This window comes from Dipteris shenzhenensis, chromosome 2 (genome assembly GCF_047967505.1).
Source record: "Dipteris shenzhenensis isolate YYH24624 ecotype China chromosome 2, Dip_SZ_1.0, whole genome shotgun sequence".
Lineage (NCBI taxonomy): Eukaryota > Viridiplantae > Streptophyta > Polypodiopsida > Gleicheniales > Dipteridaceae > Dipteris > Dipteris shenzhenensis.
Genome location: NC_141597.1, coordinates 21,583,077 through 21,602,778, shown reverse-complemented (window position 1 = coordinate 21,602,778; position 19,702 = coordinate 21,583,077). Strand labels below are relative to the sequence as shown.

The 19,702-nt window shown below is 44.5% G+C and overlaps 1 protein-coding gene across 1 annotated transcript; it reads left to right on the top strand.

Moving 5' to 3' along the window:
- The first annotated feature begins 294 nt into the window (after window positions 1–294).
- Window positions 295–5,807, top strand: LOC147904480 (ABC transporter C family member 8-like). The gene is made up of 11 exons (XM_087386775.1): window positions 295–1,851; window positions 1,998–2,318; window positions 2,397–2,483; window positions 2,789–3,424; window positions 3,560–3,724; window positions 3,837–4,125; window positions 4,215–4,429; window positions 4,583–4,888; window positions 4,989–5,052; window positions 5,191–5,430; window positions 5,529–5,807. Exons 1-11 carry the CDS (start codon window positions 403–405, stop codon window positions 5,657–5,659), a joined length of 3,903 nt encoding a protein of 1,300 aa, XP_087242901.1. The 5' UTR covers window positions 295–402; the 3' UTR covers window positions 5,660–5,807.
- The last annotated feature ends 13,895 nt before the right edge of the window (window positions 5,808–19,702 follow it).

Genomic DNA, 19,702 nt, shown 5'->3' with positions numbered 1-19,702 from the left:
CTAGTGTGTTAATTGTTTCGATTGTGTGTTTTGTGTTTGTCGTTTCGAGCTCAATCAAAGCGTCATTTGGCAGAGAGAGAGAGAGAGAATGAGAGGACACACGAAAGTACTGTCTAAACTCAGAAGCCTGGAAAGGAGTTCATTTATGCTCTGTAGGAGAGCGTGTTCGAACAAAAGAACAAGAACGGTGGTGAGAACAAAAAAACCCTAATTAGAACAAAAGCAAACAAGTGAGCAACTCGTTGCGTGTGAGATAAAAAGACCAAATGAATAGAGCTCTATTCATCATCATCATCAGAAGAAGACGAAGAAGAAGGAGAAGATTATCATCCTCAATGAACTCATCAGAAGAAGAAGAAGAAGAACAACAACAACAACAGTAACAGTAGAGAGCTCGACACCATGTCGCCTCCTCCTCTTTCCTCATCCTCTGATGCTTCCACTCCTCTTCTTCCTTCTCCTCCAGCACTCTCTTCTTCTTCCTCATCCCCTCCTGATTACTTCTCCAATTCTTCCTTCCTTGGCTTCCTCTTCTTCTTCTTCCCCCTCCCCCTCCTCCGCCTCGGTAACTCCCGCCTCCTCCAGCCCCATGACATCCCCTCCGTCCCCCCCTCCTGCCAAGCCCACCTCCTCCTCTCCCACTTCCTCTCCGTCTGGGACTCCCAAAAGAAATCCGGTAAGCCCTCCATCCTCTCTGCCTTCTGGAAATGCTTCTGGAAAGACATCCTCTGGACTGGTTGCCTCGCCCTCTTCAAAGGCCTCGGCACCCTCTCCGGCCCCGTTTTCCTCTTCTTCCTCGTCGATTACGCCTCCGGCAATGTCAGATTCGACAACGAAGGCATCATCCTCATCTTCAGCCTGCTCCTGGTCAAGGTCTGCGAGAACCTCGCGCAGAGGCATTGGTACTTCGGGGTCAGGATTTTGGGTTGCAAGGTGCAGACGGTGGTGATGGCTGCCGTCTATCAGAAGGAGCTCTGTCTCTCCAGCAGTGCGAGGCGGGAACATACCACAGGAGAAATCGTGAACTATGTCTCAGTGGATGCGTACCGTCTGTGTGAATTCTCATGGCGTCTCCATTGGAGCTGGCTTGTTCCGTTTGTCATCCTTGCTGCCTTGGGCTTCGGCGCTTATGTTGTCGGTCTGGCTGTGATTCCTGCCGTGGTGCTGATCGTTGCAGCCATTCTCTGCCTCACCCCCCTCATGAAATCGATGCAACAATCTCAGCGAAAATTCATGACGACTCAAGACGAGCGATTGCGAGCGACCAGCGAGATACTGATGGGGATGAAGGTCATCAAGCTGCAGGCTTGGGAGGAGAAGTTCAACGATTTCATTCAGCAGAAGAGAGATGTGGAGTTCGGTTGGCTTGCAGAGACTCTATACAAACGAAACGTCACCCTGATCATCAACTGGCTATTGCCGATCGTCTTGACGTGCTCGGTTCTGGTCGCTTGCCTCTTTCTCGGGATAACGCTCACTTCTACGGTTGTTTTCACGGTGGTGGCAACCTTCCGGATCATTCAGGATCCCATCCGAATGACGCCGGAAGTATTGTCGTCATCGATTCAGGCTCAGGTCTCCGTTGCTCGCTTAGAGAAGTTCTTGCTGGAGGAGGAGCTACCCATGGAAGCACTCCTCGGGACAGAATCCAACTCTGTTGTGTCGGAGTACGCTGTGAGAGTGAACGGTGCCGTATTGAGCTGGAATCCGGAAGTCTCAAAGCCTACTCTCAATGATCTCAACCTGGTGGTGAAACGGGGAGAGAAGGTTGCTGTTTGCGGAGCTGTCGGCTCAGGAAAATCTACGCTTCTTTTCTCGCTTCTGGGCGAGGTTCCCAAGCTGGCCGGCACCGTAAGTCGTAGATTCACTTTACGTAAGAACGTTCTTTCTGTCGTCGATTTTCTGTACTTAAGAACGTTCGTTCTTGTCTGAACATACATTAGAAATACTTGCATGAGCGTATCGATGCTCACTTTTGGTCGATGTTACGGCGACAGGTGCACTTGTCGGGCAGAGTAGCATATGTGCCTCAAACAGCTTGGATTCAGACGATGACCGTCCGAGACAACATACTGTTTGGTAAAGAGTTCGACTTGATTCGCTATAGAAAAACTTTGCGTGCTTGTGCGCTCGAGGAAGACATCAAAACTTTCAGCCACGGAGACCTCACAGAAATCGGGGAGAGGGGAATCAACATGAGCGGTGGTCAGAAACAGCGAATTCAGCTGGCCAGGGCTGTATACAATGACGCAGACATCTATCTTTTGGACGATCCTTTCAGCGCAGTTGATGCACAGACAGCTTCCATTCTTTTCCATGTGCGTCAGACATTCTCTGTTCTTCAATCGAGCCGTATTCTTCAAGCCCACGGGTACTGATCGCGGTATTTCGTGCAGGATTGCGTGATGGGAGCGCTGAAGGACAAGACGGTGGTTCTCGTGACGCATCAGATAGAATTCTTGCCATCAGTGGACACCATTCTGGTGAGTCCATGTTTTGTAGCCTGTAGATAACTCGTGGTTCTCATTGCCGCATCGTTTTTGACGACGAAACAATCTGCTTTCTTTGCTGCACTCTCACTTTGGAGATGCTTCCGGCGTTTAGCTGGAGCTTATAACTGGAATGGATTGAATTCGTCTTAGGAAAGAACAGAAACTACGCTCACAGATGCCTCGGAACGTTCTGTACACCAGGGTGATGGAAAAGGGAATTAATGCGCTGCATGACATTTGATTCTGATGTGAATTTCATCATGAAGTTCAGTTTTGACGTGGTTTTGTCAATCAAGGTGATGCAAGATGGAGAAATCAAGCAGGCGGGCACCTACGACGATCTGTTGATGGCGGGAGAAGCCTTTGAGCAGCTGGTGTCAGCGCACCAGGAGGCTTTGCACACAGTGATTGACGAGAATGGCGAGAGTGAGAGAGGGGGAGGAGGAGCTCGCAGGGCGGAATCGGAAGATGGACCGGAGCAACGATTCGCCAAAATTCAGAAGAGGTTGAGCAGGGAGGAATCATTGACGGAGAAAGGCTCCGAATCGGGCACGCAGCTGGTGCAGGAAGAATCGATGGAGTCCGGCAAAGTTGGGCTGAAGCCATATCTGCACTATACACAGATTGCGAGAGGGCAAGCTCTTGCCATAGCAATGGTGATCGGGCAGCTACTGTTTTCGGTCTCGCAGCTCTACAGCAATCTTTGGCTAGCCAAAGGAGTTTCCAGCTCCAATATCTCATCGCAAATCTTGATAGGAGTATATGCCTGCCTCTGCCTTGTCTGCGTCATCTTCTTCGCCCTCCGCAGCCAAATGCTCGTCATGTTGGGCCTTCACGCTTCCAAGCATTTCTTCAGTCGATTTATGACTTCCGTCATGAAGGCTCCGATGTCCTTCTTCGATTCCACTCCTTCCGGCCGGATTCTTAATCGGGTAGGTTGCAAAACCTCTACAAATTACGGAAAATGCATTCGAACATCTCCTTGTAGCTCTTGTTCTGTTGCAAATCGTCGTATTCTCCAACTTCTTTTGCCATGGGTTGAAAATCTGTTTTCGGCATGTCTCAAGGCATCGGTCGACATGAGCGTGATCGACCTTGACATTCCTTTTGGCATGGCGTCCGTCCTGGGAACAGGATTCGACGTTGTCTGCATAATTGTTGTCACAGCCATCGTCACTTGGGAGATTTTGCTGCTAATCATTCCGGTGCTTTTGTTGACTCACTACCTCCAGGTATGCTCCCCTTCCCCTTCACAGAAAAATTTGCATGTAAATGCATGCACCAGATCTTCTTCCCTGTTGTCAAGCAAGATGTTACTGAAATCTGTGAAATATCTTTAAACAGCGCTACTATGCGGCTGCAGCTCGAGAGCTGAATAGGATAAACTCGACAACAAAGGCACCCATCGTCAACAATTCTGCGGAGACTATGAGTGGCTGTGCAGTAATTCGAGCGTTTAAGGAGGTTGAGAGATTCAGAACACGCAATTTGCAGCTTATTGATCGGGATGCTAGTGCATACCTCTACAAATTTGCAACTTTGGAGTGGATGGTCATTCGCATTGAGTTAAGCTCCATTTCAGTGCTCGTTGTTTCTGCTGCTCTTGTGCTTTATCAAAGCAACGTTTCCTCAGGTGCTGCAAATTCTTCCTCTACAAATCTCTACAGGGCATTTCTAGTGATTTTCATTGCTGAGAGATTTAGTTGTCCCTTGGTGCTGCAGGGTTTGCGGGATTGGCTGTTACCTATGCTCTTGCTTTGAACAGCTCTTTAGTTGTTTTCTCAATCTGGCAGTGCTTCTTAGGAATATACATCGTGTCAGTCGAACGCATCAAGCAATATTTGGAGCTTCCAGCAGAGGGACCTGCTATTATTGAAGCAAATAGGCCGCCTCCTGATTGGCCGCAGAAAGGAAAAGTTGTTCTTGACCATCTCCAAGTAAGAAAAATTATGTATTACGTTAGTGCACGGCACTGCTTAAATCATTACGAGAGCTATTGTGGATGTGAAGACGTTTTCCTGTCAATTATTCCCTTCAAGAGTTTGGAAATGCCCATCTGAGCCCAATCTGTGTGTTATATTATTTGACAGATCCGGTACAGAGAGAACTCTCCTTTGGTTTTGAAAGGAATAACATGCACTTTCTATGGTGGTCAAAGAGTAGGTGTGGTTGGCCGCACAGGAAGTGGGAAAACCACCTTGATAAGTGCTCTCTTTCGTCTAGTGGAGCCATGTGGTGGAAGGATCTATATAGATGATGTCGACATTTGTTCAATTGGATTGCATGATCTGCGATTCAAATTGGGAATCATACCTCAAGAGCCAGTCTTATTCCAGGGGACAGTGCGAACAAATTTGGACCCATTGAACCAATATACCGACTATGAAGTGTGGGAGGTACGTGGATAATGTTTTCAAATTCAAAGATGTTTGTTTTGAAAAGATTATTACTCTCAACAGCACATTCATTTCTCTCTATTCTTTTCCTGTGATTCAGGCACTGAGGAAGTGCCAGCTTGCAGAAGTTATAGAGAAGCTACCTCTCCGACTTGAGTCTCGAGGTTAGAAATTTGGAATCATTTACACGCTCAAATGCTATATTGAGTAGTTTTTTAATACATTAAGCTGTGTCAAGAGGTTTAGTAAAGGTTGCTTCGAACAAGACAAGTCTCAAAAGAGATCAATTTGATTGATTGCAGTCAGCGATCAAGGGGAAAACTGGAGTGCAGGGCAAAGGCAGCTCTTTTGTCTCGGTCGTGTATTGTTGAAGCAAAGCCAAGTTCTTGTTCTGGATGAGGCAACTGCTTCCATTGACTCATCTACTGATGCTCTTCTTCAAAGAGTCATACGAGAAGAGTTTTCCACATGCACTGTGATAACAGTTGCCCATAGAATACCAACTGTTATTGATAGTGACATGGTCTTGGCCCTCCGTGATGGTACTGTCATCATCAAGAGAGATTTTTGTTTGTTTTCTTCTTTGAGTTCAGACCTTTACATGATCATGATGGCTTTAATTTGATTGAATGTTTCACAGGGGTTTTGATGGAGTTTGACTCTCCAAGGAAGCTGATGGAAAACGAGACATCCTTATTTGCAAACCTGGTAGCAGAATATTGGGCTCAAGCTGGTCGCAATAGTTCCAGTACGGAGCAACTTATGACATGATGCATTCGATTTCATACTTCCCTAAAACATAATCTGAGGGTCGTGTCCATGTGAGAAAATTTCTATGCCGTTGAGGTATTGGTCTTATATGCGTACACTTCTTGCACCTGTACTTTTCCAGTTGAAATTGTTCCACTGGTTGAACCAAGGTTCAAGAAAAATTACAGGATTCAAATCAGAAAGGTTTCACTCAATTGAGCATTCAAGTGGGCTTGTGGGCTTATCATCAGTCTGTGTCCCACATTGATGAAATATCTTTAAAAAACTGGAACACAGATTGAGGGCTCACTTGTATCGAGTAAACGCAGGAACAAAGATTATGAGCGCTCACATGGCTGAGTACATTAAGTCAAACTTAAAATCTGGCTTAGGGGAGTTTACTTCGGAAGCTGTCCAGTTTATCCCTTTCCACCACGTCTAAATACTAACTTTACAACCAAATCTGCATTTCTGCCTTCCCTCCTGCTAAAATCCATATGGGTGATGGGAGCCCCCTCATAGCTGAGAACCATGAGACAATTGGACAGTGCAAAAGCTTGGAATCGAGACTTCTCTGTCAGGGATAAGAGGGCACAGCATAGGGCTCACTACCCACAGCAGTGGAACGATGAATTCCCATGAAGCACACTATTACTTAGATTTCACTCCTTTCTTTGTGCACACAAGCAAACATTGAGACAGACTTAAGTTTGGAAGAATATACAGCAAAGTATGCAGCCAAGCTAAATCATTATCATGCTGAGCACTGTTAAAGTATAAAACTGTCCCTAATATTACTCCATGCAATGCAGCTTAGTGCTGGTCTACCTGAAGCCCCTATGGACACAAGATACTCTACTGTGGGCCTGTCCCTTGCTATCTGCATGCCTTCTGAGGCTTCAGTGGAATGAATGTCAAGGGAGTGGCAATGATCCCTATGTGGTGATGAAGGGGCTGTCAGAGTGCCCTCTTTTCTGGCTGAACAGTGCTTGTAACTGTTTACGTCTTTACATTGGGCAACCATCAATCACTCTGCAGATCTGTCCCAACCTGCATATGGGACCCTTCTTGTGTGCTATTTTTAAGGCCACTGTCAAACCCTTCTATCTCAGCCTTAAATCTCTTTTCCTCCGTTCGTACAATCACGGGCGATGGCTTGCTATATTTCCACCCAGCCAAACTCTCATGGATAGCCGTCGTCAGATTACGTACATTTTCATCGTTATTTTTCTTCATTCCTATCCATGAGACCCTCAATTCCCTAGATAGTTCTCCCTGCCAAATGTCATCATTATAGCCTCTCCACTTGGTGCACCTTTTTACCCCTCTCTTGGGCACATTAAATCCACTTGCCCCTTGGCATTATTGCACATCTAGGTGCACCTAGGCCTTAGCACTCAGAACTATCTAGTCAATGCCATTCCGCCCTCACCTAGGACCTTGGCAGTAACTTCTCTTGACCATTTTAATTACGCACATTAACTATTACAAAAGTTGGTCATCTAAGAGAAAATGCCCACCGATCTATCCGAGGTCATGCTATGTCGGCTAGAGCATAACATTCCTTTCCTCTTCAAGCATCAGCGTCCTCGATGATGAAATCTGGGAACGCTCTCCGTAACTGGTATACGGATTCCCAGGTAGCTTCCGATAGAGGCTGACCATGCCATGCAACCAACACCGTGGGTATCTTCCGATTTCGTATCTGCATTGTTCCTCGGTCCAGGATTCTTGTTGGTTGACGCCTTGCAATATCCTCTATCTCCTGAAACAAAACCACACCTTCGATTAGTGAGTCACCAGTATGCAAAAATTTCTTTAAGCGCGAAACATGAAAAATCGGGTGCACCTTACACCCCTGTGGCAATTCTAATTTATAGGCTACACTGCCTATTCTCTTTAGAACTAACCACGGCCCACAGTATCGAGGTGATAACTTAGCACACTCTCCTGAAGTCAACGACTTCGAGTGCGAAGGAATTCTGAGAAAAACTTTTTCTCCTTCTTCAAATACTCTTATAGACCGATTTTCATCCGCATACACCTTGGCTCTATCCATAGCCTGGCGGATATTAGCTCTCGCAAGTGCTAGCATCTCCCGCATCTAAACTACAAAGTTCGCGGCACTAGGCACTTTCTGAGGTACTCCAACTATAGTTGGATTGGCTGGTCTATAACCATAGTTCAGCTCAAACGGACTGAACCCAGTAGATGAATGTTTCCTATCATTGTAGGCAAACTCCAACAATGGCAACCACTTGTTCCATGTATGTTGCCTCAATGACACATATGCCCTCAGCATATCCTCTAAAGTCTGGTTGACTCTCTCCGTCTGACCATCCGTCTCAGGATGATCCCTACTACTCATTCCCAACTCAGTCCTTAGTGTCTCAAATACCGCTGTCCAAAAATGACCGGTAAATCTAACATCTCTGTCTGACACTATGGATCTAGGCAATCCATGCAGACGAAATATATGTCTAATGAACAAATCCGCCACTTGCGGGGCACTAACAGACTCTCTAGTCGGAATGAAGTGAGCCATCTTGGTTAGACGATCAACCACCACAAGGATAGAATTATACCCTCCTTATGTTGCAGGTAGCCCTACAATAAAATCCATGGAAATGCTCTCCCACTTACTTAGTGGTATTTCCAAGGGCTGTAAAAGTCCGGGTGGCTTCACCCGCTCGGCCTTACTTACCTGACACGAGAAACACCGTGTCACATATTCATGAATATGCTTTTTCATCCTTGGCCAAAAGAAATCTCGCTTCACGAGATCATATGTCTTCTCGACTCCTGGATGTCCCGCACACGGGCTATCATGGCACTGTCGAATGACACTCTGCCTGAGATCATTCTGACCAGGTACTACAACCTTGCCATTTCTAACTAGCATACCATCCCTTATGGTATATCTTGCATAAGTTTGGCCTTTTCTGGATGCTAGGTCATCCTTTTCACTTTCCCCGGGTTTTAATACATGAGCTTTAGGCCATAAGCTCTGGACAAACTCATCCACCTTTTGAGTTTCTCTGATAGTCTTTTAACTGAACCGACATAGGGAGAGGGTCTGTTATCTTCATGACACATTCCCTGAATTTGTCAGTGTACTCTGCCACTGACAAGCTCCTCTGACGAAGATTTCTATAAGCATCCCAAGCTCGGGATTCTTCATCAGGTGGGAGAAAGTGTTTCTTGAATTCAGCTTTAAACCCTTCCCAGGTGGTTGGAGCAACTTGATCCTTCTGTTGCTTTATCCACCATCTGTCCGCTGCCTCAATAAACAGGTGTGTGGCCTCGCAGATTTTCTTTAGATCGGATCTAATCTCACAAATGGCGAAGGCTTCTTCCCACTTGTGTAACCAAACCTCGATCACATCAGAGCTGCGCTCGGTCATCTGACCAGCGTACTTCTCCGATCTATAATTAGCGATATTAGGCACTTTGACCCTTGCGCGCTCTAAGGAATGTATACTGGGCTCTGGCTCTGCTAGAGCTTTGCCCTTATCAATCCTAGACGGTCTAGCCGACAAGGCTTGCACCATCTCCCTGATCTCATTTTGACCAGCATTCACTTGAAGCTGTTGGTTCATAATCTGCTGTAAAGCATCCTCTAATATCGAAATCCTACCAATCAAAGTAGGTGCTGCCTGATGTGACATCTGTTGTGTAGACTGTAGTCTAGACTCACTAGGATTCACTCTTGAATTCTGTCCTTCTGTTTCCATAGGTTCACAGTGGAAGATGGGGTTTTTTTTTTTTTTTTTTTTTTATTTCTTTCTTCTCTTCTTACGCGAAAACTCCAAAAGTACAGCACTTCAAAATCCCTTTCTGTACAGGAACAACTACTGCAAACTGAAAACTTGAAATATATATAATAAAGGGAAAGAGATGCCCCCTGGATATCCTCGAAACTCGCAAAATGACTCTGCCCTATTATATATACGGTTTGCAATCTTCACAGACTGAACCCCTTCAGAATTCCCAGTCCAAGTGCTAGCGACAGTCCCTTTGAAGCATTTTCATTTCCAGGTGTCTTTTCTGTGAATATATTTTTCTTTGCAGATTGCTGCCGCTTCTGCTTTGGCATGGAAGTTCTTGTTGGAGTTTCTTCAGTCTTTACGTGCTGAACCTATACCTTTACCACTTTGACCAAGAGCGATAAGGCTTTGCCAATATTCTGCATCTGCCCCTTGCTTTCCAGATCCTGCACTCTTAACCCCAACATGAATCCGCTTCTTTGGTTGATCCAACGACCCCTTTTCAAAATGTGTCGACGTCCGCTTGAAACCGACGAAGTCAATAGCTTCGTTTACCCGTCACCACCTTAATCAATCGTAATAGACTTCACCACCTACCGTCCGTCTACGTAGCCCCTTCACGCACAACCTTCATAGGCCACGGTGACCTTTGATTTCAATGCTCAGGTATGCGCGTCGCTCGCGCTTCCACGACCCATCTCTGCCTACTAATAACCAGCCATATTCCAAAGCGGAACAAACAGGTTCGTTACGTGATACCACAGGTTCGTTACGTGACGGTCTTCACCAAACTCTCGCTCGAGGCGATCCAACCCTGTCGTCGTCTAGCAAGCTTAGGCGTCAAAAACGAAGCTGTAGAGCTCGACGAAGGAAGTGATGCTTAAGTGACTGCGTATGCGACGGTGTGGTTGGAGGACACAAAGTTCTTCGTCTTTGCTAGCGCCATAGCTCGGCTCTCAAGATTTCGTCATAAATTACAAACTCCCCCTTCATCCTCTAGCCTCGCTCTGATACCAAATGTCATACCCTTCTATCTCAGCCTTAAATCTCTTTTCCTCCGTTCGTACAATCACGGGCAATGGCTTGCTATATTTCCACCCAGCCAAACTCTCATGGATAGCCGTCGTCAGATTACGTACATTTTCATCGTTATTTTTCTTCATTCCTATCCATGAGACCCTCAATTCCCTAGATAGTTCTCCCTGCCAAATGTCATCATTATAGCCTCTCCACTTGGTGCACCTTTTTACCCCTCTCTTGGGCACATTAAATCCACTTGCCCCTTGGCATTATTGCACATCTAGGTGCACCTAGGCCTTAGCACTCAGAACTATCTAGTCAATGCCATTCCACCCTCACCTAGGACCTTGGCAGTTACTTCTCTTGACCATTTTAATTACGCACATTAACTATTACAAAAGTTGGTCATCTAAGAGAAAATGCCCACCGATCTATCCGAGGTCATGCTATGTCGGCTAGAGCATAACAGCCACACAGCCAGCTTTTCAGCCCGACTAGCCACACCAGTCCTACCTTCGTCGGCGTCCAAACAATCTCAATGCCTTAAGGCAGGTATGCATAGGCCATGCGATGTGCATGTGCTGAAGTTGGGCATGCATATATGATATCCAAGCGTCTCCGTGATTGGGAAGGTTATTCATTTAGGTACCACTCCTTGATGATGTGACTTACGGCCTCCATGTGGGTCATTCAATGACACACTACTGGAAAGTCCACAACCATTTGAGCATGACTGGAACAGAGGATGATGGCATTGCTCTTGAATCTATTGAAGATTTCTATGGTTGATTGTCAAGAAAACACATACAGACGAGTTGGTATCCAATTATCCTCCCCCTTCAAAATTACTACATCCATTCGATGTGGTATTGCTATCTTGAGCCCTTACTATCCACGATTTTTTAAATGCTGCGTATTTTCCATGTGTCAATCTAGTGCATCACAAACTCATGATCATCATTGAGACAATTGTCTGAGTGTCCCTCATGAGCTTGGAACAACCTTACTCTTGGAGCAGGAATCAATCGGAAAACTTTCCAAAGAAAATTCCCATAATATGTTCTGCCACCGAGTGAGAAATTGAGGGAGAGGGCACCCAATTTCACCCATGTGAGTGCGAAAGTGCAGAGAACAGAAGAGGCTGCCACCTCTCATATTGCTAAATTAACCTAAGGTTATTCTCCCTCATCTTGTGCCTGGCTTCTCACAAGTGAGATAGCCCTGAGGGAGAGATAGCCCTCACAAGTGAGAGAGAGCCCTGAGGGATGCCTCGGGTTAAGTTGGGAGTGTTCCACGCCCCAAATAAGCTGGCTGCTCCATTATCCCATTGAGCACAGCCTGTGTGTGTCTGTTATCCGAGCATACAACCATCCTGATCCTAGACCTCCAGGTGTCAAATGAGGGCTGACGCTCAAACTCCTCTTTGCACCTAGGTAGGGCCTGTATGAATCCCTTTGCCTAGCTCTGCCAAACCTTGAAAAGGGTATGCATCAATGGGGATCCTCTCCTTGTAAGAGGGGCCTTCGAGAAGAGCCACTGATGTGATTGTTGCCATTGGCCTCTTGCGTGTGGAGTATTCCTGAGAAGCCTCCCTTGTGTAGGAGCTTCTTGGGCTCTGTACCTAGGATAAGTTTGCAAATCATTAGCTTGCCCAAAAGGGCTCTACTCTGCATTTCTGAATCAATGATGCCCGAGCCACCTCGAGCATGTGGCATGATGACTTTTCAAGTAGCTCTGGACTTGGTGTTCGTCGTGCCATCCGAACCAGCCCAGAGGAGATTGTGCACTAGTTGCCTGAGTTATGCCATGCAGGTCCTATGAAAGCACTAGCAGGAAGCGATGAACCAAGCTGTGGCTAAGAGAACCTGGTCAGCTACAAGAGCCCTCCTTGCTAGAGAGAGTTTGGTGAGCTCCAATATAAAAGCTTTCATTGCATGCTCTCCAAAACTAGGGCAATCTGCTGCTCCACTATAATGTCATTCCCTACTTGACACCCCAAATATCTCGCTTCCGCCCTCGCAGATCCACTAAAATCCAAAGGCAACACCCCAATCTCACACCTCCTGAGAAACCATCGATTTGGTCCAATTGATCTGAGCCTCGGAGGCCTCAAAATAGATGGCCAAAGCTCCTCTGGTTGCCTCTAGGCTCAATGCTGACCCCTCCACATACAATGCAATGTCATATGTAAACTCTGAGTCCAATAGCTCCTCCTCTTTATCCCAATCAATCTTGTAGCTTGGGAGCGTAGGAAATAGCCAAGCTCCTTGGCTACGAAGAGGAAAAGGAAGGGGGCCAATGGGCAGCCCTATTGTACCGAGCGGGAGAGAGAGAGGGCCTCGCCAATGTGGCCAATTATGAGCATTTGGTTAGATCTCCCTGCGTATAGGGCTGAAAACCCTCGAATCCACTGGTTTGAGAAACCCAAGCAGCGCATAATGCCCTCTAGAAAGGACCACTCCACCCTATCATAAGCCTTTTCTAAGTCCAAGAGAAGGATGGGTAGGGGTTGTGACTCCTCCCTGGCCTAGTCTATGGCCTCCCAGAAGATGAAAATGTTGTTCAAGATTATGTGTTCCTAAACAAAGCCAATCTGCGTATCGTGAATCATGTTGGAGAGATGGGGATGCAACCACAAGCTCAAGACCTTGGCTAGGATCTTGTATGTAGTGTTAAGAAGAGTGATCAGCCTCTACTGGCACATATTGGTCCTATCATCTATCAAGAGTGGATTCATGGAATTCAAGAAGAATATATGCAAAATTAAAAGGTAGCTCCCATATTTTTAGAGTTACAGGAACCTTTAAGCCAAGGGCATGCTGGATTTAAGGAGCATAATGAGCTGTTGTACTACAAGGACATATATTATCTTGTGCTAGATTCAAAGTATAGGCTGCTAGTTTAACACGAGATGCACTCATCTCCTACAGTAGGACATGCATGTATCACTAAGACATATGAAAAGATCAAATAGAGCATCATCTAGCATGGCATGTGGCGACATGTGATTAAATATGTTACAGAATGCTTGCCTTTGTCAACAGAATAAGGTGGACAATCAGGTACCCGTAGGTCTCTTACAGCCATTACCTATTCCAAAAGGCACATATCTATGGATTTCATCATCACAAGGTTTCTTTCTACAGAGAGGGGATGGGATAGCATGTATGTGGTGGTGGATAGAATGACAAAATAGGCTCACTTTATACCCACTAAGACTCGGTATTCAGCATCACAGGTTGCTTGACAATTTATTGAGCATGTTTTTAAGCATCATGGATTCCCTTAGGAAATTGTCAGTGATAGAGATGAAAAATTTATGGGTCATTTTTGCTAGGAGTTATTCACAGTAGTGGGTATTGTCCTCACACCTAGCACTGCTTACCACTCTGAGATGGATGGATAGTGAGAAAGGGAGAACAAATGTGTGGAGGAATACTTGAGGCACTTTTGTCATGATACATAGAAGTCTTGGGATAATTGGTTGGATCTTGTTTAGTTTTGTTACAATAGTACCAAGCACCTTTCTAGTGGCACGAGCCCTTTCAAAGTAATGGACAAAAATGAACCTAATTAGCAAAAAAACTCTCCATGTCTCCATAGACCCTTAGTAAGGCCAAAAATGTGAGACAAGATGTAGTGCCCTTTTGAATGTTCATGAGAACCCCAAGAACCACCTTATTCATTTGGTGTTAACGTGCCAACAAGAAACAAAAGTGAGATGAGATGTAGTGTCCTTTAGGATGTTTCATGAATATGAAGAAGTGGGTAAACATGTGCATCCCCACCACGTTGGCCTTACAGAGTCAAGGAAAAAATAGTGATTGGAATTTGGATGAAGAGCTAACTTGGTTCTAGAAGGTATCTTTTGGGGTTGTTTGGTGATCTAGAGAAGGATGAGGCCTCTAAGTATTTAAAGAAAGAGCTTTCCTTGGACTGTGGGAGTAAGTTTGCAAGAAGCTACAAAGTATCGAGAAGGATGAGGCCCCTAAGTATTATTAAGAAAGAGCGTGCCTTCGGCTGTGGGAGAATTTTGGGAGCACCTACAAAGTAGTGGAGGATTTATGGAATGAGATTTACAAAATGAAACACTACGATTATTGAAGATGACCTCTCCTTTGCTCTAGATGATGAAGTTGATGATGGATAAGTATGTTGAAGTTCATGCAAACAAGAGATGGTTGTGGTTTTGGTCTCCCCATTCTCTTCCTGCAAAGTGTCACGACCTCCATTAGGGGCAAGAGTAGAGTGTGCTTCATATTCATTGGTGGACACCATCCCCTTGTGGACCAGACAAGAGTATGTTGCCATCTTGAAGAAATTGGTAGCTTCCCCACATGGGTATGGGTGTGCTTTACAAGCTTGCCAGTCATCACAAGGCTCTGTTTCTTTGATCCGTTTCTTTGATCCAACACAGTTTCCTTCACTTTTGCAAGGTCAAAAAATGGGAGGGAAGGATTTGGATTACATCCAAGCCCCGTTTACATGCTATCTCCTAAGGATGTGCAATCCCTCTTAACTACTTTAGTTCTACCATAGGTTTTTGGAGAGCTCCCCAAGTTTTGCCCAAATCACAAAGTTTTCTTCTTAATGATCCTTTTGTTACCTAGCCCTACTTACCAATGGTTTTTGTTGAATGGCCCTACTTACCAGTGGCATCCCTCTATGATTGTAACCACCTTCTTTGGCTTCTTAGTCCTCTACGCTTAGTTTACTTCCATTACAACTATAAAGGTGACTGGATGAATGTATGGTTTTAAATGTTAAAATCTTAAATGTTTGCAGGTTCATTTTGCCTACTTGGAAGAGGCTTTGGGCTTGGATACAAGCCTGAGAACATGCAGAATAGAGGCGTGTGAGACCTGAGCCACTGTCAGGCTCTGACACATCGCAAGTCGACCTACCTATGAGGATATTGGGAGCCAACCAGGCCAGCTCATTGGGGAGCCAATCAAGTAGGCTGGCTTGGAGCTCAACGTTGGCCTGAACAAGTTACAAAGGCAGCCTCTTTGATTGGTTTTCTTGGGAGCTATGAACCCCTATAAAAGGAGCCCATTGGGGGCTCATACTTCATCCATTGGAGAAAAAGGTGGGTAGATCCTGAAGAAAATCCCCAATTGCACCAGAACTTCACATTGGAGGAGCAAACTGGAGCAACAGATTAACCAAGTTTGGGCATAAATCTTGGGGGACTTAAAAAGAGTTGAGTGCTGCAAACATAGCTCAGATAAGGACTTCACCCTTGGCTATCTTCCAAGGCAGCAAGGTGTAAGGATCAAAGGGGCAAGTACTGCCTTGTGTTTTGGCTGCCTAGGAGGGGGTAGTGTTGAGGGGAGTTTATGGGTACAACTATAATGCTAACTCAAGCTCTACGGGAGCACTCAGGCTCAGTTTTCTAGAAGTGCCACGAAGGTAGGAGAACAATGTATTTTGTAAGTACAAGTGTCCACGCTTTGGTGGGGCACTAGACTTGTTTTGTATTGATGTCTTGGACAAACATCTATCTACTAACTGGTTCTGCATCTCTCTCATGAGCACTGTCTATTTAATTTCTTGCACGTACATGTTGCACACCAAGGAAAGAAGTTTTGGGTTCCATCTAAGGACCACTATGTGACTTCCTAGGCTACACAATATCTATCTTTTGCTGCAAATACCCTTTGTTTTGGTTATTTCTAAGAATGTAAAAAAAATTGGTGGTAATTGAAGAGATGTATGAGGGTAATACAGATGCAAGAGTTAATCTATGTGTAGGATAGCCAACCCATGATAATGTCAGTGAGGCAAAGAACTCCACAAATGGTGTCTACTCGCACAAAGAGGGGGGAGCCCTCTTGAAGTAAAATTGGTTTTGTATTTTACTATTGGGATAAGGGGTGCCAGATTATAATTTGCTACCTTATTTGAAGGACATTGAGGTCAACCTTTCTACCCTCACAACAATTGATGGCTTTAAGTGCAGATCTAAAGCACCGATTTGCAAAGGTGTTGTAAACACCTAAAGGTCCAAGAAGAAAACAGTGGTAGCAGGTGCAATGGGGGTGATTATGGAGAACAAGGGAACATCCCTTGGTCTCAACCATGTTGAATAAAAAGAAAAGAAATGATGTATTATACAAGAAGCCCTTAACATTTTCAATCTACAATTGGCGCATAAGCAATCAAAGAGTAATCTTGTGTTCCCCTAAAGGTCAAACTAGATGAGAATGCATGCCTTAAATAGATGAAAATGGTGAGAAGAGTAAAATTAAGCATCTAGGGGATACCCATAGAGTTTCCTTTTCACATCGCTCTTTCAAGCATGGGGTAGTGAGTTATCCAATGATTTTAGGATAGCATTGGTTGAGACCAATCAATGCCATACTAGAGTGGGTGACAAGGAACTGGACCCTATGGGAGAAGAAGGTGCAATAGAAAGGAACTAGCCTGAGACAGCACATAGATGTCATTCTACAGAGACTCGGATTAGTTACAATCTAGATGAGAGAGATGTGCCAGCAGTATGCATACTTTCTTTGAAGATAGAAACTAATGCAGAGTCCAAAGTGGGTGAAAATGATGGTCACATCTTGTTCTTTGGCAACCAATACCCATGTGCAAGGGGCAGGTACTATTGCACATTGTGAAATATCTAATGGGTGCACAAACTTAGTCATATTAGAAAGTGAATTTTTTTTGGAAGAACGTAAAAAATTACATCATGAAAATGAGAAAAGGTGGAAGAAATAACAAGAGGAGAGTAACTGGTTTGTGATTGGAATCATTATAATTAAAAATATGGTGCGCTTTCATCCTTGTTGGTTTATTTATAGCCTTGTCACCTCCTTGTCATCGAAGTTGTCTTCATCGTTATGGTCTTGTCCATCAATTTTGTTTTGGTTGATGAGGTTGGTCTCATCATTGAAACGATCTTTTATTTGTTCTACATAAGTTGCATGTCTTCTATTGTTAAAGTTGCATCCAAATCCGCTTTGCATGGTTGACGAGGTTGGTCTTATCATTGAAATTGTCTTTTATTTGTTCTATTTAAGCTGCATGTCTTCTATTGTTAAAGTTGCATCCAAATCCGCTTTGCATCCACCTCACATTGCTTCATACACACCCACATGGCTCTTACTCACATCTTTCTTTGTATAACTTGGTCTACTTGGAGGCACATTTTCCTAAGAAAGCACGAACCCCTCCCATTCAAGGTGAATGACTATGAATAGAACTATCCCTACATACTAGGAGCACCATATTTATTTACAATTAACTACATAAGTTCATAAGCTATCTTGAACATTATAGACACTAGTACTTGTAAGTCATTGTCGATTATAACATTTGCCATACACTTACATCAATTGGTTGTTGACATTCATCATGCTCTACCTTTTGATTAAGGTTAAAAGTTTTTAATTTGATCCGTTTACTAAGGCGCATTTGTGTCCATTTACACCTCCTCACACTTCAACCCCACCGTTCATCCTCATCTGCGCAAGCACAACTTTCCTACACCATTACAGCCTCTCACATCGCATGCTAAGCACTTAGGAGGACACAAGTAGGAGGATAGGGACCATAAAATAGAATGTGATATAAGGATAAATGGTGTAGATAGGTGATAGGAGAACAAGGAAAATAGGGTATAAGCGGGACTCATGTAGGATAAGATAGTATACATGTGATCGAGAGTAGAATAGACATAGGACAAACTAAGTGTAGGAGAGAAAAGATAGGATAGCATAGAGGATATTGGTAAGCTAGATGACATGACAAGACCAAAAAGTAGAGTGTGATTGGTCCAATATTGAGTCCACATGAGTCTATGCATGGATGACTATGTGGCTTCATTGCATGAGTTAGACTACGTAATAGGAGATGGACTAGTCCATGCTTACAGTCTTTATGGGTTGAGAAGGACTTGAAAGCATGCCCGTGCAAGTACATGAAGGGAATTCCTTCAACCACTTCGTTTGCTCCTACGGCCCTTCACGATTTTGATGCCCAACAAGAGATGTGTAGAAACCCAAGACATGCATGGACCACAATAGATATTATCATGGAGGCAAAATGATGATAACCTGGCTCTGATACCACTAATGGATTAGTTCCTCAAACTAATGCATGCATGCAATGAACTTAAACAAACGGTTTAGTTCAAAATTGAAATCACAAGCTCATGAACTAGAGACAAATTGTGATATCAAATGACTCAATAATGCTCATAGAAAACAATTCAAACTACTGTCAAACACTAAGCTCATCACTACAGGGCCACACAAGCTCATACCACACAACTACAACTTACAAACTTGATCGACCTATTGAAGATTGTTTTGATTACCAACACCTAGCCAGTGAATTTTCACCTCTTGTGCTTGTGACCTCGACTGCATGCAGATACCAAGAGCCAAGCTCCCTCACTGATTTTGCGGGATCCGACTCTCAAAACTACCTTTTGGATCTTGTTGGAATGGAGGCGGGCTATCCTAGTCACCTTCAATGGGAAGAACTTTGCATCCTAGCAGTTGACAACTAGACTGTTGTTCATGTAGAAGGGGCTATATAGCATAGTATCGAGCACAAAGAAGCCGAAAAAGAGAGATCTCATGATGTGGATAAGGTACTAGTTTGGGAGCAGCTCAGGATGAGAAGGCACTAGGTTATTTGGGCAGAGCTCTAGGGCCAGAGTACTTTCATCACTTGGACATCAAAGCAACTACAGCATAGAATTAGTAGACATTGGAGACCCTCTTTGGAGTACGAAAGAAGCATTCAAATTGTAATTTGAAGCAAGATCTCTTCAACTTGTAAATCAATGAATGAGAGACTTTGGGAGCCTTTCTCAATCATATGAAAGCACTTCTTAGACAATTAAGTGACCTAGGTGAATGCGTAGAGGATGAGGAAAAGAAAGCAATCTTGCTCAGGAGTTTACCAGCAGAACAATATGGAGAGATTGTGTGAATTCTCAGATGCAACAATGATATGGACTTCTTGGATTGTGTGGGTATGATTTTGAGTGAAGAGAAGTGTAGCCACTTCACGTGGTTTGATAGCAAGGCATATGCAGCTAGTGACCAGAAGAAATCAGGATGAGATGCACATAAATGCAATTACTGTGGCAAAGAACAACACATTGAGAGATATCGTTATACTAGCAATGTGATGAGATCCTAAAACAAGATAAAGGCAAGGAGAAAGCACTTGTAGCAGATGGCAAAGAGGAGACAACTATGGTGGTTGAGGTTGATCACCTCAGTGATCATGATTGGCCTTCTAGCATCTTTGT

Coding starts and splice junctions, on each gene's coding strand:
- LOC147904480 (XM_087386775.1), top strand. CDS start 403: ATGTCGCCTCCTCCTCTTTCCTCATCCTCTGATGCTTCCACTCCTCTT. Junction 4,889..4,988: donor CCGACTATGAAGTGTGGGAG/GTACGTGGATAA, acceptor CCTGTGATTCAG/GCACTGAGGAAGTGCCAGCT. Junction 5,053..5,190: donor TCTCCGACTTGAGTCTCGAG/GTTAGAAATTTG, acceptor GATTGATTGCAG/TCAGCGATCAAGGGGAAAAC.